This window comes from Muscardinus avellanarius (assembly GCF_963383645.1).
Source record: "Muscardinus avellanarius genome assembly, chromosome: 10".
Taxonomy (NCBI): domain Eukaryota; kingdom Metazoa; phylum Chordata; class Mammalia; order Rodentia; family Gliridae; genus Muscardinus; species Muscardinus avellanarius.
Window position 1 is genome coordinate 65,623,124 of NC_137796.1, and position 14,225 is coordinate 65,637,348.

General features: G+C 42.0%; 2 protein-coding genes across 2 annotated transcripts in view; both read left to right on the top strand.

The window, feature by feature from the left end:
• Window positions 1–14,225, top strand: part of LOC308268624 (leukocyte immunoglobulin-like receptor subfamily A member 5) — a gene marked incomplete at both ends in the record, with an annotated part of 464,412 nt that overhangs the window by 314,826 nt on the left and 135,361 nt on the right. The window lies entirely within an intron of this gene.
• On the top strand, window positions 11,888–12,739 carry LOC308267889 (vomeronasal type-1 receptor 1-like; the record flags this gene model as incomplete). Its single annotated transcript, XM_080702842.1, has 1 exon — window positions 11,888–12,739. One exon carries the CDS (start codon window positions 11,888–11,890, stop codon window positions 12,737–12,739), a length of 852 nt encoding a protein of 283 aa, XP_080558968.1.

Here is a 14,225-nt window from a genome sequence, read left to right on the forward strand (position 1 = left end):
CTGAAAGTGTGTGGACTTGTTTCCGGGTCTTCTATTCTGCTCCATTGGTCTATATATCTGTTCTTTTGCCAGTACCATGCTGTTTTTTATTACAATGGCTTTGTAGTATAGTTTAAAGTCAGGTATTGTGATTCCTCCTGCATGGTTTTTGTTGCTGAGAACTACATTGGCTATTCTGGGCTTTTTGTTATTCCAGATAAATTTAAGGACTGATTTTTCTATGTCTGTGAGGAATGATCTTGGTAGTTTAATGGGCATTGCATTAAATCTGTAGATCACTTTTGGGAGGATGGCCATTTTAATGATATTTATTCTGCTAATCCATGAACATGGAAGTTCTTTCCACCTTCTAAGATCTTCTTCGATTTCTTTTTTCAGTGTTTTATAATTTTCTTTGTAGAGATATTTTACCTTCTTCGTCAAGTTCATTCCTAAGTATTTTATTTTCTTGTGGGAGATCCTGAGTGGGAGTGTTTTCTGAATTTCTTTTTCAGTGGATTTATGGTTGGTGTACAGGAAAGCTTCTGATTTTTTAAGATTGATTTTGTATCCAGATACTTTGCTGAATTTGTTGATCAGTTCTATAAGTCTTTTGGTTGAGTTTGTTGGGTTTTCTAAATATAGTATCATGTCATCTGCAAATAGTGAAAGGTTGAGTTCTTCTTTTCCTATTTGTACTCCTTTGATTTCCTTTTCTTGCCTTATTTCTCTGGCTAGAGTCTCTAGTACTATATTAAAGAGAAGTGGTGATAGTGGACATCCTTGTCTCGTTCCAGTTTTTAGGGGGAATACTTGAAGTGTTTCCCCATTTAATATGATGTTGGCAGTGGGCTTATTGTAGATTGCCTTAATAATGTTGAGATATGTTCCTTCTATTCCAATTCTCTGCAGTGATTTTATCATAAATGGATGTTGAATTTTATCAAATGCTTTTTCAGCGTCTATTGAGATGTTCATGTGGTTTTTGTCTTTGATTCTGTTTATATGATGAATTACATGGATTGATTTTCGTATATTGGACCAGCCTTGCATACCTGGGATGAACCCTACCTGGTCATGGTGAATGATTTTTTTGATGTGGTTTTGAATGCATGTTGCTAGTATTTTGTTTAATAGTTTTGCATCCAAGTTCATCAGAGATATAGGCCTGTAGTTTTCCTTCCTTGAACTGTCTTTATTCGGTTTGGGTATTAGTGTGATGTTGGCTTCATAGAATGTATTTGGGAGAGTCCCAGTTTTTTCTATTTTGTGAAATAGTTTGAGTAGTATTGGGATTAGCTCTTCTATAAAGGTTTTATAGAATTCACTTGGGAAACCATCTGGTCCTGGGCTTTTCTTTGATGGTAAGCTCTTTATTTCTGTTTCAATCTCTTTGATTGTTATTGGTTGGTTTAAGTGTTCTATATCTTCTTGATTCAGTTTAGGAACGTTGTATTTATCTAGGAAGTTGTCGATTTCCTCCAGATTTTCCATTTTGTTGGAGTATAGTTTTTCAAAGTAGTTTCTGATAATCCTCTGGATTTCTACGCTGTCAGTAGTAATGTCTCCTTTTTCATCCCTTATCTTCATAATTTGGGTTGATTCTCTCTTTTTTTAGTTAGGTTGGCTAGTGGTTTATCAATCTTGTTAATTTTTCAAGAAACCAGCTTTTGGTTTTGTTGATTTTCTTTATTTTTTTATTCTCTATTTAGTAAATTTCTGCTCTAATTTTAATAATTTCCTGTCTTCTTCTGGCTTTGGGGTTCAATTGTTCCTGCTTTTCAAGGGCTTTGAGGTGTGTCATAAGGCTATTTATTTGAAGATTTTCTGTTTTCCTTATGTGAGCACTCAGTGCTATAAATTTTCCTCTTAATACTGTCTTCAAAGTGTCCATGAGGTTTTGATATGTTGTTTATTTTCATTTGTTTCTAGAAATGTCTTGATTTCACCTCTTACATCTTCTATGACCCATTCTTCATTCAGAAGTGTGGTGTTCAGTCTCCACATGTTTATGTTGTTTCTCTGGGTCTTCTTATAGTTGATTTCTAGTTTCATTCCATAATGGTCTGAAATGACACAGGGAAGTATGTAACATTTTTTAAATTTGCTAGTGCTCATTTTGTGACCCAGGATGTGGTCTATTTTGGAGAAGGTTCCATGAGCAGCTGAGAAAAATGTAAACTCCGCTGTATTTGGGTGAAATATTCTATATGTGTCCTACAGGTCCATTTGGTTAATGGTGTTCTTTAGTTCCGAGACATCTTTACTGACCCTTTGTCTGGAAGATTGGTCTAGTATTGTGAGAGATGTGTTGAAGTCTCCCAATATTATTGTGTTGGAATTTATGTGTGACTTCATGTCACAAAGTGTTTGATTTATGAAAGTAGCTGCCCCTATGTTTGGGGCATAGATGTTGATTATTGTTATTTCCTCTTGCTGGACTATTCCTTTTACCAGTAAAATGTGACCTTCTTTGTCTCTTCTAATAAGTTTGGGTTTAAAGTCTAACTTGTCTGATATCATAGTTGCTACTCCTGCTTGTCTTCGAGTACCATTAGCATGGATTACCTTGCTCTAGCCCTTTATCTTAAGTTTGTTCCTATCTTTACTTATAAGTTGTGTTTCTTGTAAGCAGCAGATGGATGGATTCTGGCTTTTAATCCATTTTGTCACTTTATGCCTTTTTATTGGGGAGTTGAGGCCTTTTACATTCAGTGTGATTATAGAGAGATAATTTTTAATTCCCAACATATTAAGATCTTATTTATGTTTGAGATACTGTTTATTCTTCTTTGCTTAGTTGTCTGCTGGATAGGAATTCTTGTTTCTTTGGTTCTGGCATGTATTACCCATTTCCTCTTTGCAGTTAATCTCCTTAATATTTTCTCTAGTGCTGGTTTTGAAGACATAAATTCCTTCAGTTTCTATTTGTCATGGAAGCTTCTTATTTCTCCATCTAATTTGATGGATAGTTTTGCTGGGTAGGAATTTTTTGGCTGGAAGTTGTTTTCTTTCAGAGTTTGGAATATGTTACTCCATGCCCTTCTGGCTTTCATGACTTGTTTTGGGAAGTCTGGAGTGATTCTAATTGGTTTTCCTCTGAATGTCACTTGGCCTTTTGTTTTTGTTGCCTTTAAGATTCTCTCCTTGGCTTCCACATTAGTCATTTTGACAATTATGTGGTGTGGGGATCCTCTTCTCTGATCCTGTCTAAAGGGAGTTCTATAAGTTTCCTGGACCTGTGTATCGACCTCTTGCTCTATGTTTGGAAAATTTTCTGCTATTACTTCCTTGAAGAAATTGTTGATTCCTTTGGTTTCACCTTCTTTTCCCTTCTCTATTCCAATTATTCTTAGGTTAGCTCTCTTGAAATGGGCCCATATTTCTTCAATGTCAGATTCCTGCTGTCGTGTTTTTTTTTTTCTAAATTAGAATCTATGCATTCAATTTTGGAATGATCATCTTCAAGAAGTGAGATTCTATTCTCCATGTGGTCTAATCTGTTGTTTATAGTTTGAATTGAGGCCTTTACTTCATTGATTGCATCCTTTATCTCTTTTTGACTCTCTCTGAATTCTTTTCGAAAGTCCTCTATTATTTCTAAGGTTATTTTCCTGATTTGATCATCTATAGATCTTTGGATTTCTGTGTTATCAGATTCTGATGTTGTGGGGTTGTGGGCATTCACTGCTCCGTTGTTATTTCTTTTTCCCATGATTTTGGAAGTTTGTGCCTTCTCTGGGTTCTTTCCTGGGTCACTATGAGCGCACTTAAGATGCTCTGGATCTCAAGTCTGTGGTATCTCAGTCACCACTACTCCTTTACCGTGTTGTATGACAAAGTCTGAGACCCAGGGAATCAATCGAGGCTGCTTAGACCATGGGGGGTGCCAAGTTGGGCGTTCTCCAGCGGGGAGTTGTGACTATGGTATGATATCTCTGCCACCGCCACTCCCTCACTGGGTTGCACTGCTAAAATCTCCGACCCAGGGAGACTATGTGCACAAGTCCCTGGGGTTGCAGTACTGGGATTTCTCCCCTAGGGGCCGCAATTTGACTCACGGTTGTTGAGTGCGCTGATGGAGCTGTAGAGAACTCGGTGGATTCACTGCTGCCGTCACTGGCAATATGGCACCACTGCCACGCCCTCGGCCGTGATGCGGCGTATTTTTTCTCTGGTTTTGAGCTCCGCTCTGAGTCCCTACCAGGTGTGCTGTGCCCAGCCCTTGGGAGCTTTAGATGTTCCCTTCGCTGACAAAACTGCTGACTGCCACCCAGCTGTTCAGCACCTGCTCACCTCGGCTCGCTGTCTACCCCTTCTCTCTGGATCCTGGTGGCTGGTTGAGTGCATTGGTCTTCAGCCATCCGGTGAACTCGCTGCTGCTGCTGGCAGTAAGGTGCTGCTGTCGTGTCCTCGGCCGTGAGATTGGTGTAGTTCTTCTCTGGTGTTTGAGCTCCGCTGAGTCCCTGCGGAGTGTGCTGATTCCAGCCCTTGGGAGCTTTAGATGCTCCTTGTGCTGAAGAAACTGCTGACTGCCGCCCGGCTGTTCAGCAGTGGTTCACCTCAGCTCGCTGTCCACCCCTCCTCTCTGGCGCCTGGTGGCTGGTTGAGTGCATTGGTCTAGGGCTGTCCGGTGAACTCGCTGCTGCCACCAGCAGTAAGGCACTGCTGCTGCGTCCTATGCCGCAAGGCCGGCGTACCTCCTCTTTGGATTTGAGCTCCGTTCTGAATTTCCCTCCTCTCTGGAGCCTGGTGCTGCTAGTGAAGATGTAGGCCACGCTGCTCCTCGCCGCAGCTCCGGTCACTCTGCTCCTCACCACGGCTCTGGATGCTCCAGCCGCTTTACGCCGCGGCTCCGGCTGCTCCGCGCCGGGGCTCTAGGTGCTCCGCGCCACGGGTCCTGCTGCTCCGCGACCCAGCTCTGGCCGCTCCGGCTACTTTGTACTGTGGCTCCAGCTGCTCCGCGCCACGGGTCCGGCTGCTCTGCGCTGCGGGTCTGGCTGCTCCGCTCCCTGGCTCTGGCCGCTCCGGCTCCTTTGTGCCGCGGGTCTGGCTGCTCCGTGCCGCGGGTCTGGCTGCCTCGCGCCGCGGGTCCGGCTGCTCTGCGCTGCGGGTCTGGCTGCTCTGCTCCCCGGCTCTGGCTGCTCCGGCTCCTTTGTGCTGCGGCTCTGGCTGCTCCACGCCGCAGCGGGCGCAGCACTTTGGGCTGGTTTCTTTCTTGTGTCTTGTTTTTCCAGCCCTTTTTCTCTGTCCCTTGTATTTACAGGTTTTATTTCTTTGCTGGTGGTGTTTTCTGGCTCTGAGAGGCGCTAGTTTTGTGGTAATAGAGTTTGATTGTTAGCGGGACTTGTAAGTGCTGCTTTCCTCCGTCGCCATCTTCCCGGAAGTCTCTGTAGTATAGTTTAAGGTAAGGTATTATGCTTATTCCCGCATAGTTTTTGTTTTTGAGACTACTTTGTCTATTCTGAGGTTTTGCTGTTCCAAATAAATTTAATAACTGAATTTTCTATGTTTACTGGAATGATCTTGGTAATTTAATGGGTATTGTGTTGAATCTGTCGATCACTTTTGGAAGTATGGCCATTTTGATGATATTTATTCTGCCTATCCATGAACATGGAATATCTTTCCATCTTCTAAGGTCTTCTTTGATTTCTTTTTTCAATATTTTATAATTTTCTTTGTAGACTTCTTTTACTCCTTGGTAAATTTATTCCTGAGTATTTTGGGTTTTTTGTTGGAAATCCTGAGTTGAAATGATCTCTGGATATCTTTCTCAGTGTATTTATGATTGGTATACAGAAAAGTTTCTGATTTTTTAAGATTAATTTTGTATTCAGACCCTTTACTGAATTTGTTGATAAGTTCTATAAGCCTTTAGGTTGAATTTATTTGGTCTTCTAAGTATAGTATCATGTCATCTACAAATAATGAAAGTTTGAGTTCTTTTTTTATTTGTACTCTGTTGATTTCCTTTTTTTTTTTTTTGCCTTATGCTCTGCCTAGAGTCTCTAGTACTGTATTGAAAGAAGTGGTGATAATGAACATCCTTGTTTGTTTTCTGTTTTTAGGGGAAATTCTCAAAGTTTTTCCAATTTAATATGATATTGGCTGTAGTTTCTTGTGCCTTTGGGGGCTGTGGGCTTATTATAGATTGCCTTTATGATGTTGAGATATGTTCCTTATATTCCAATTCTCTGCAGTGCTTTTAGCTTAAATTGTTTTTGGATTTTGCCAAATGCTTTTTCAGCATTTCTTGAAATGATCATGTGATTTTTGTCATTGGTTCTATTTATATGATGAATAACATGGATTGTTGTTTTTTTTTTTATGTTGAACCAACCTTGCATCCCTGGAATGAACCCAACCTGGTCATGGTGTATGATTTTCTTGATGTGGTTTTGAATGTGTGTTGCTAGTATTTTGTTTAGCAGTTTTGCATCCAAGTTCATCAAAGATATAGGCCTGTAGTTTTTATTCCTGGAGCTGTCTTTATTTGGTTTTGGTATTAATGAGATGTTGCCTTCATAGAAAGCATTTGCAAGAGTGCTGATTTTTTCTATTTCACAAAATAGATTGAGGAGTATCAGGATTCGCTCTTGTATAAGTGTTTTCTAAAATTCACTTGGAAAATAATCTGCTCCTCGGATTATCTTTGATGGTAGGCTCTTTATTGATGTATTAATCTCTTTTATTGGTATTGGTTGTTTTAAATAATCTATATCTTCTTGACTCATTTTAGTCAGGTTGAAGTAATCTAGAAAATTTCAGTTTCCTCCATAATTTCCATTTTGTTGAAGTATAGTTTTTCAAAGTAGTTTCTGAAAAGCCTCTGAATTTCTACAGTATCAATAGTAATATCTCCTTTTTCATCGCTTATCTTCAAAATTTGGGTTGGTTTGTTCTTTTTTTGGTATGGTTGGCTTTATGTCTTATCTAACTTGTTAAATTTTTTTGGTAACTAGCTTTGGGTTTGTTGATTTTTGTAATTTTTCTTGTTCTCTACTTCATTGATTTCTGCTCTGATTTTATTATTTCCTCTCTTCTACTGGCTTTAGGGTTAAATTGTTCCTGTTTTTCAAGGGCTTTGTGGTAGGTGTGTCATTAGGTTATTTATTTGGTGATTTTCTGTTCTTTTATGTAAGCACTCAGTGCTATAAATTTTCCTTTCCTTTCCTTTCCTTTTCTTTTCTTATTTTTTCTTTTTCTTTTTCTTTTTCTTTTTCTTTTTTTTTTTTTTGGTGGTGGTACTGGATTCCTGGAAACCCTTCTACCTCTGGGCTACACTTCACGACCTATTTTACATTTTTATTTGGCAAGAGGGTCACTTAAGCCAGCAAGGCTGGCTTCGAATCAGCATGGTCCTCCTGTCTCCACCTCCCAAGCATGGTGATTACAAGCATGCGCCACCACACCCTGCTGAATTTTCCTCTTAATACTGCCTTCAAGGTGTCCCAGAGGTTTTCATATGTTGTAGCTCTATTTTTGTTTGTTTCTAGAAATTTCTTGATTTCGTCTTTTACTTCTTCTATGGCCCATTCTTCATTCAGCAAGGTGGTGTTCAGTCTCAACATGTTTAAGTGGTTTCTCTGGGTCTTATTATAGTTGATTTCTAGTTTCATTCCATTATGGTCTGCAAAGACATAGGGAAGTATGTCACAGTTTTTGAATTTGCTAATGCTCACTTTGTGTCCCAGGATGTAATCTATTTTGGATAAGCTTTTGTGAGCAGCTGAGAAAAATATGAACTCTGCTGTAGTTAGGTGGAATATTCTATATGTAACTAATAGGTTCAACTGGTTGATGGTGTTCTTTAGGTCTGAGGCATCTTTACTGACCTTTTGTCTAGAGTGGTCTAATGGTGTGAGAGGAGTGTTGAAGTCTCCCAGTATTATTGTACTGGGATTTGTGTGTGCCTTAATGTCACAAAGAGTTTGTTTTATGAAGGTAACTGCACCTATGTTTGGGACATAAATGTTGACTATCATTACTTCCTCTTGTTGGATTTTTTCATTTGCCAGTAAAAAAAAATGGCCTGCTTTGTCTCTTCTAATAAGCTTGGGCTTGAAATATACCTTGTCTGATATCATAGTTGCTACTCCTGCCTGTCTTCAAGTTCTGTTGGCATGGATTACCTTGCTCCAGCCCTATTACCTTAACTTTGTTACTATCTTTACTTGTAAGGTGTGTTTCTTGCAGTCAGTAGATAAATGGATTCTGGTTTTTATTCCATTTTGCTAATTTATGCAAGACCCAGGGAGTTTATCACAGCTGCACACGTCCCTGGGGATGCTGTGCTGGGCATTCTCCCACGAATGGGCTTCACTTATGGTGTTTTTTATTTTTTGAGTGCAGGTCTGGATCTCTGGAGGGCCTGTTGAGTTTGGATGCCACTGCTGCAAGTTGTAGCTGATGTTAGTGCAAGAGGAATGGATGACCCACAATTCTAATGATCTGCAGCTGCTCACTTCCAGTCCCTGCTTGCCCTCCTGTTCATCTCTGTAGTTGGGTGCAACAGCAGGGCAAGATGTCACTGGTTTGGTTCCAGTGGCCACAAAGCAGGCGGGTTTCCTGTCTGGTGCACTGGATCCCTGGAAGGCATGGCGAGCTCTACTGCCACGGCTGGAAGCTGCAGCTGGTGTTTACACAGGAAAAACTGATGGCCCACAATGATTTGAATTGCTCACTTCAGGCCCTTGGCTGTTTTCCTGTTTGTCTCTGGAGTGAGATGTAATGAGGCAAAATGGTGCGCTGTGGTGTCTGCCACTGCAAGGTGGGCAGGTTTCTTTTCTTCTCTCTGATCAGTCTTCTAGCCTTTCTTTATCTCCAGCTTTGTACCTGTCGTGTTATTCCTCTACTGGTAGTATTTTCTGGCTTTGTAGAATGCTGTTTGCAAGGCAATGAAGATGGGGTGTCGGCAGGACTGGTATGTGCTGCTTCACTCTCTCTCCATCCTCCTGGAAGTTCCTTTTTTTTTTTTTAATTGAAACATGGTCTTGCTAAGTTGCTGAGGCTGGCCTCATACCTGAAGTCTGCATGTCTCAGCTTCCCAAGTACTGGGATTACAGGCATGTGCCACAACACCCAGATTTTAGGTTTATAAGTTATAGTTGACAATGTTTTAGCAGCATGTATTTTTTTTAGCAAATAGGTATAGATTTCTAGGCCAAAACAATAAGCAAGACACAATAGATCATTCTGATTGCATCTTGAGTCCTCTGATTGGCTCTCTCTCCTGTCATGCACATTAAGGGGCATGTTTTTTTGTGGTCACTAGGATTGAACTCACGGGCATTCTACTTCTGAGCTACACCCCTAGGCCATTTTTTATTCTTTATTTTCAAACAGGGTCTCACTAAGTTTCAGAGGGTCTCACTAAGTGGCTCAGGCTGGCCATAAACCTGTTACCCTCCTGTCTCAGCCTCTCAAGTACTGATACTGCAAGCAAATGCCACCATGCCAGCTCTTATGCTTTAATTTCTAAAATACAAAATATATATACACATGTCCAAATGCATGTGCCCCCAATATGCCAGTTCTTTTTGGTTCTTAAAAAAGTAAAACGAAGAACCAGTCATTGCACATCATCTGACTCTTTCTTTATGTTTTCTTTCCTCTCTTCGTAAGTGTACATCCTGGAGTGTCAGCCATCAAGACCCTCTGCAGCACAACAGAGCTGCCAGTGCTCCATCCTGTGCTGAGGATGTGCCAGGATTTATTCAAAATCTCTGTCTGAGGTTGAATGAACTACACTCATTATAGTGTTGCAAATAGTTGTATATGTCACAGTGTTGGAGCTGGGAGAGGTGGCACAGGCCTGTAATCCCATTACATGAAAGGCTGAGACAGGAGGATCCCAGATTCAAGGCCAGCCTCAGTACCTTTGGGAGGCCCTCGGGGGAGAAATTTACTAATGGGTTAAGCTGGATATGGTGGACCACTTTTGTAATTCCAATACTTTGGAGACTGAGACAACAGATTGCAAGTTCACACCCAGCCTCAGCTATTTAGTGATGTTTTCCAAAACTTAGTGAGATCCGGCTTCAAAATAAAGAATAAAGCCATGTGTGGTGGCGCACACTTGTAATCCCTGCTCTTGGGAGGCTGAGACAGGAGGATTGCATGGTTCAAAGCCAGCCTCAGCTACTTAGTGAGACTTTCAGCAAATTAGTGAGATCCAGTTTCCAAATAAAATATAAAAAAGGTCTGGGAGTATAGCCCGGAGGTAGAAAGCCTCTGGGTTCCACCCCCAGTACCACCAAAAAAATAAATAAATAAAAAATAAAAAAAATAAAGAATAAGCCAGGTATGGTGGCGCACACTTGTAATCTCAGTGCTGGGAGACTGAAATAGGAGGATCACACAGCTTCAAAGCCAGCCTCAGCTACTTAGTGAGGCTCTACACAACTTAGTGAGACCCTGTTTCGAAATAAAATATAAAATACTTCTGGAAGTATAGACCAGAGATAATAAAGCTCCTGGGTTTCACTCCCAGTACCAAAAAAAAAAAAAAAAAAAAGAAAAAAAAAAAAGTCGGGCAGGGGTATAGCTCAGTGGTAGAATGCCCCTGAATGAATCCCTAGTTCTAAAAAATATTTTTTCTCATCTTCATTTTTTTGTTTGTTTTTTGTTTTATGTTTTTTGTTTTTTCTGTACTAGGGGCATTCTACCTCAAGCTACACTCCTAGCCCTATTTTTTGTATTCCTTATTTTGAAACAGGGTCCCACTGAGTTCCCATGGGCCTCACTAAGTAGTAGCTGAGGCTGTCCTTGACCATGATCCTCCTGTCTCAGTCTTTCGACACTGGGATTACAAGAATGTGCCACCACACCTGCTTCTCACCTTTTTTCTTGTGTACTAGGGATTGAACACATGGCACTTCTATCTTTGAGCTACACTACTAGCCATTTTATTATTTACTTTGAAACAGGATCTCAATAAGTTGCTGAGAATCTCAATAAATTGCTGAGGCTGCCTCTGAACCTACAGTGCTCCTTTCTCAGCCACCCAAGTACTGCAGCTACAGGTGTGAACCTCTGTGTTCAGCTAACAACTACATGTTTTCATGAGATAAGGTATACATTTCTATACAATTATATATTTTGAAATATTCAGCTCAGGATACTTGAGATATTTTTCATTGAATGCTCTTGTCATTTTAATGTGCTGAGAACATTCAAAGCTTCCTCTAGCTACTTAGAATGATAGGATACAATGTTGTTAACTGGAACCCCAAAACGTATTTCTTCTACCTGGCCATTTCTGTGTACCTGTTAGCCAATCCCTCCCATCTCCCACCCTCCTGTGGTTGAATGGATAAAGCAAATGTGCAATTTATGCAAGTGGAATGCTATTCAGCCATAAAGATGGAGGAAATCCTGTCATTAGAGATGATAAAGATGGACCCACAGAAAACAATGTTAGGTGAAATAAGTCAAGGACAGAAAGACAAACACCACATAATTCTACTGACAAATGCAATCTCAACAGTTACCTGGTGGAGCATACCTGTGATCCCACTACTTGGGAGGCTGAGACTGGAGGACTGTGGGTTGGAGGGTAGCCTCAGGAACTGAGAAAGACCCCCAGCAAAGTAGGGAGCCCCGTTTTCAATACAAAAAACAAACATGGATGGGTCTGTACCTCAGAGGAAGAATATCCCTGGGTCCAATTCCCAGTACAACTAAATAAATACATCACTTGTTTTTGGTGTTCCATTTGATTTGGAATAATGAGTGTTTGACAAGATGCATTTACTGGACGCATTAAGAATAACCCAATTCTCTTTTCTCAGATTCTAGTTTCTTCTGATTCAGAAACACAAATCAAAGCCCACATCTCTTCTGCATGGATGCAGTGGTTTCTGTTGACTTAGGTTGGGGGATCACATTCCTCATCCAGACTGCCATGGGAGTCCTCGCAAATTCTGGCCTCCTTTGCCTGTACAACTGCACTTTTCTCATTGCACAGATCTTGAGACCCACAGACTTGATTGTCAGCCAGCTGTTCTTGGCTAACGCCTTGGTGCTTCTGTCTAAGGGGATCCCGCAGACGCTGGCGGCGTTGGGGGTCAAGTCTTTCCTGGACACCACGGGCTGTAAACTGCTCTTCTATTTACACAGAGTGGCCAGAGGAGCTTCGCTGAGCACCACCTGCTTCCTCAGTGTCTTCCAGGCCCTGAAACTGAGTTCGGGCATCTCTGTGGGGGCAGAGCTCAGGATGCAATCCCAAACGTGCATCGTTCTCTGCTGTTCCTTCTGCTGGGTTCTCCATCTTGTGTTAAATATTCATATTCCAATGTTTGTAACTGGCCCAATAAATAGTAAAAATATGAACGCAGAAAACATGTACCTGTATTGCTCCTCCCCTGTGGTAGGCAGACTGCACTTTTCTGCAGTAGCGATCACTTACGCCTTCTCCGACAGCCTATGCCTGGGCCTCATGGCCTGGTGCAGCATCTTCATGGTCCTGATGCTGTTCCGCCACTGGAGGCACGTGCGGCGCATGCGCAGTACCAGCCGCTCCCGCAGAGTGGCTTGCGAGGTCAGAGCCACCTGCACCATCCTGGTCCTCATGAGCTTGTTCCTCTCCTTCCACAGTCTGTCTAGTATTTTGTCCCTTTGGATAACCCAGGTCCGGAGCCCAGCACACTGGCTGAGGAACCTCGCTTTCCTGTTTTCTTCTGGATTCTCCACACTCAGCCCCTTGGTGTTTATTTTTAGTGATACCCGCATTTCACAGTCCTGCTTCTCCTGCTAGACAGGGAGGTGCAGAGCCCAAGTGTGGCCTCTGGAATGCCAATTTCTGCGATTTCATTCTGTCTTTACCCCAGCAGCAGCAGCAGCAGCAGCACATAGGGGTTCATCTATGATGAAGACTTGTGATTATGTAGGAATAAACCCCCAATAACCATGGCCTGGTCTTGCTTATAGAACTGCCCCCAAATGGACATGGCATCCGTCAATACGCCAATTGATGATGGTTCCTCAAAATATTAGAAGTGGAGACTTCCGGGAAGATGGCGACCGAGAAAAGCGGGGCTTAAGAGCCCCGCTAACAACCAATCTCCATTACCACAAAATCCGCGCCTTCCATAGCCAGAAAACACCATCACCAGAGAAACAAAAAAATCACCAGGCTCCAGAGAGAAAGCGGACTGAGAACATAGCTCAGAGCCACAAAGGAGATACACCGGCCTCACGCCCGAGGACGCAGCAGCAACACTATACTGCGGGCGGCAACGGCGACTTCACCGGACAGCTACAGCAAGCCGAGGTGAGCCGCTGCGGAACAGCCAGGCGGGATTTCTCGGCACAGGGAGCATCTAAAGCTCCCAGTGGCTGAGCTTAGCACACGCTGCAGGGATTCAGAGTGGAAATCAAAACCAGGAAGAAATACGCCAGCCTCAAGGCAGAGGGCATAGCAGCGGCACCATATTGCCAACGGCGGCAGCAGCAGAGAATTCACCAAATCCAGTACAGCTACATCTGTGTACTCAAGAACAGTGAGTCAAATTGTGGGCCAAAGAGGAGAAATCCCAGTACTGTACTCCCTGGGACTTGACCCAGTGGGGGAGGGGCAGTGGCAGAGATATCACACCATAGGAGAACATGCAACCTGGCACCCCCCACAGTCTAAAGCAGCCTCTATCGACTCTCTGGGTCGGAGACTCTGTGATACAACCCAGTAAAGGAGTAGTGGGGTCTGAGATACTACTGACTCGAGATCCAGAATACCTTAAGTGAAGTCATAGTGACCCAAGGGAAGAACCCAGAGAAGGCACAAACTTCCGAAATCATGGGAAAGAGGAATAACACTGGAGCAATGAATGCCCACAACCCCACAACATCAGAACCCAATAAAACAGAAAATCAGAGATTTCTAGAAGATCAAATCAGGAAAATAACTGTAGAAATAATAGAGGTGCTTCAAAAAGAACTCAGAGAGAGCCAAAACGAGATAAAGGATGCAATTAATGAAGTAAAGGCCTCAATTCAAAGCACAAACAACCAATTAGACCACATGGAGAACAGAATCTCGCTCTTAGAAGATGATAATTCCAAAAATGAACGCATAGTTTCTAAATAGGAAAAAATATCTGACAGCAGGAATCTGATATTGAAGAAATATGGGCCCATTTTAAGAGAGCTAACCTAAGAATAATTGGAATAGAGGAGGGAAAAGAGAGTGAAACCAAAGGGATCAACAATCTCTTCAAGGAGGTAATAACAGAAAATTTTCCAAA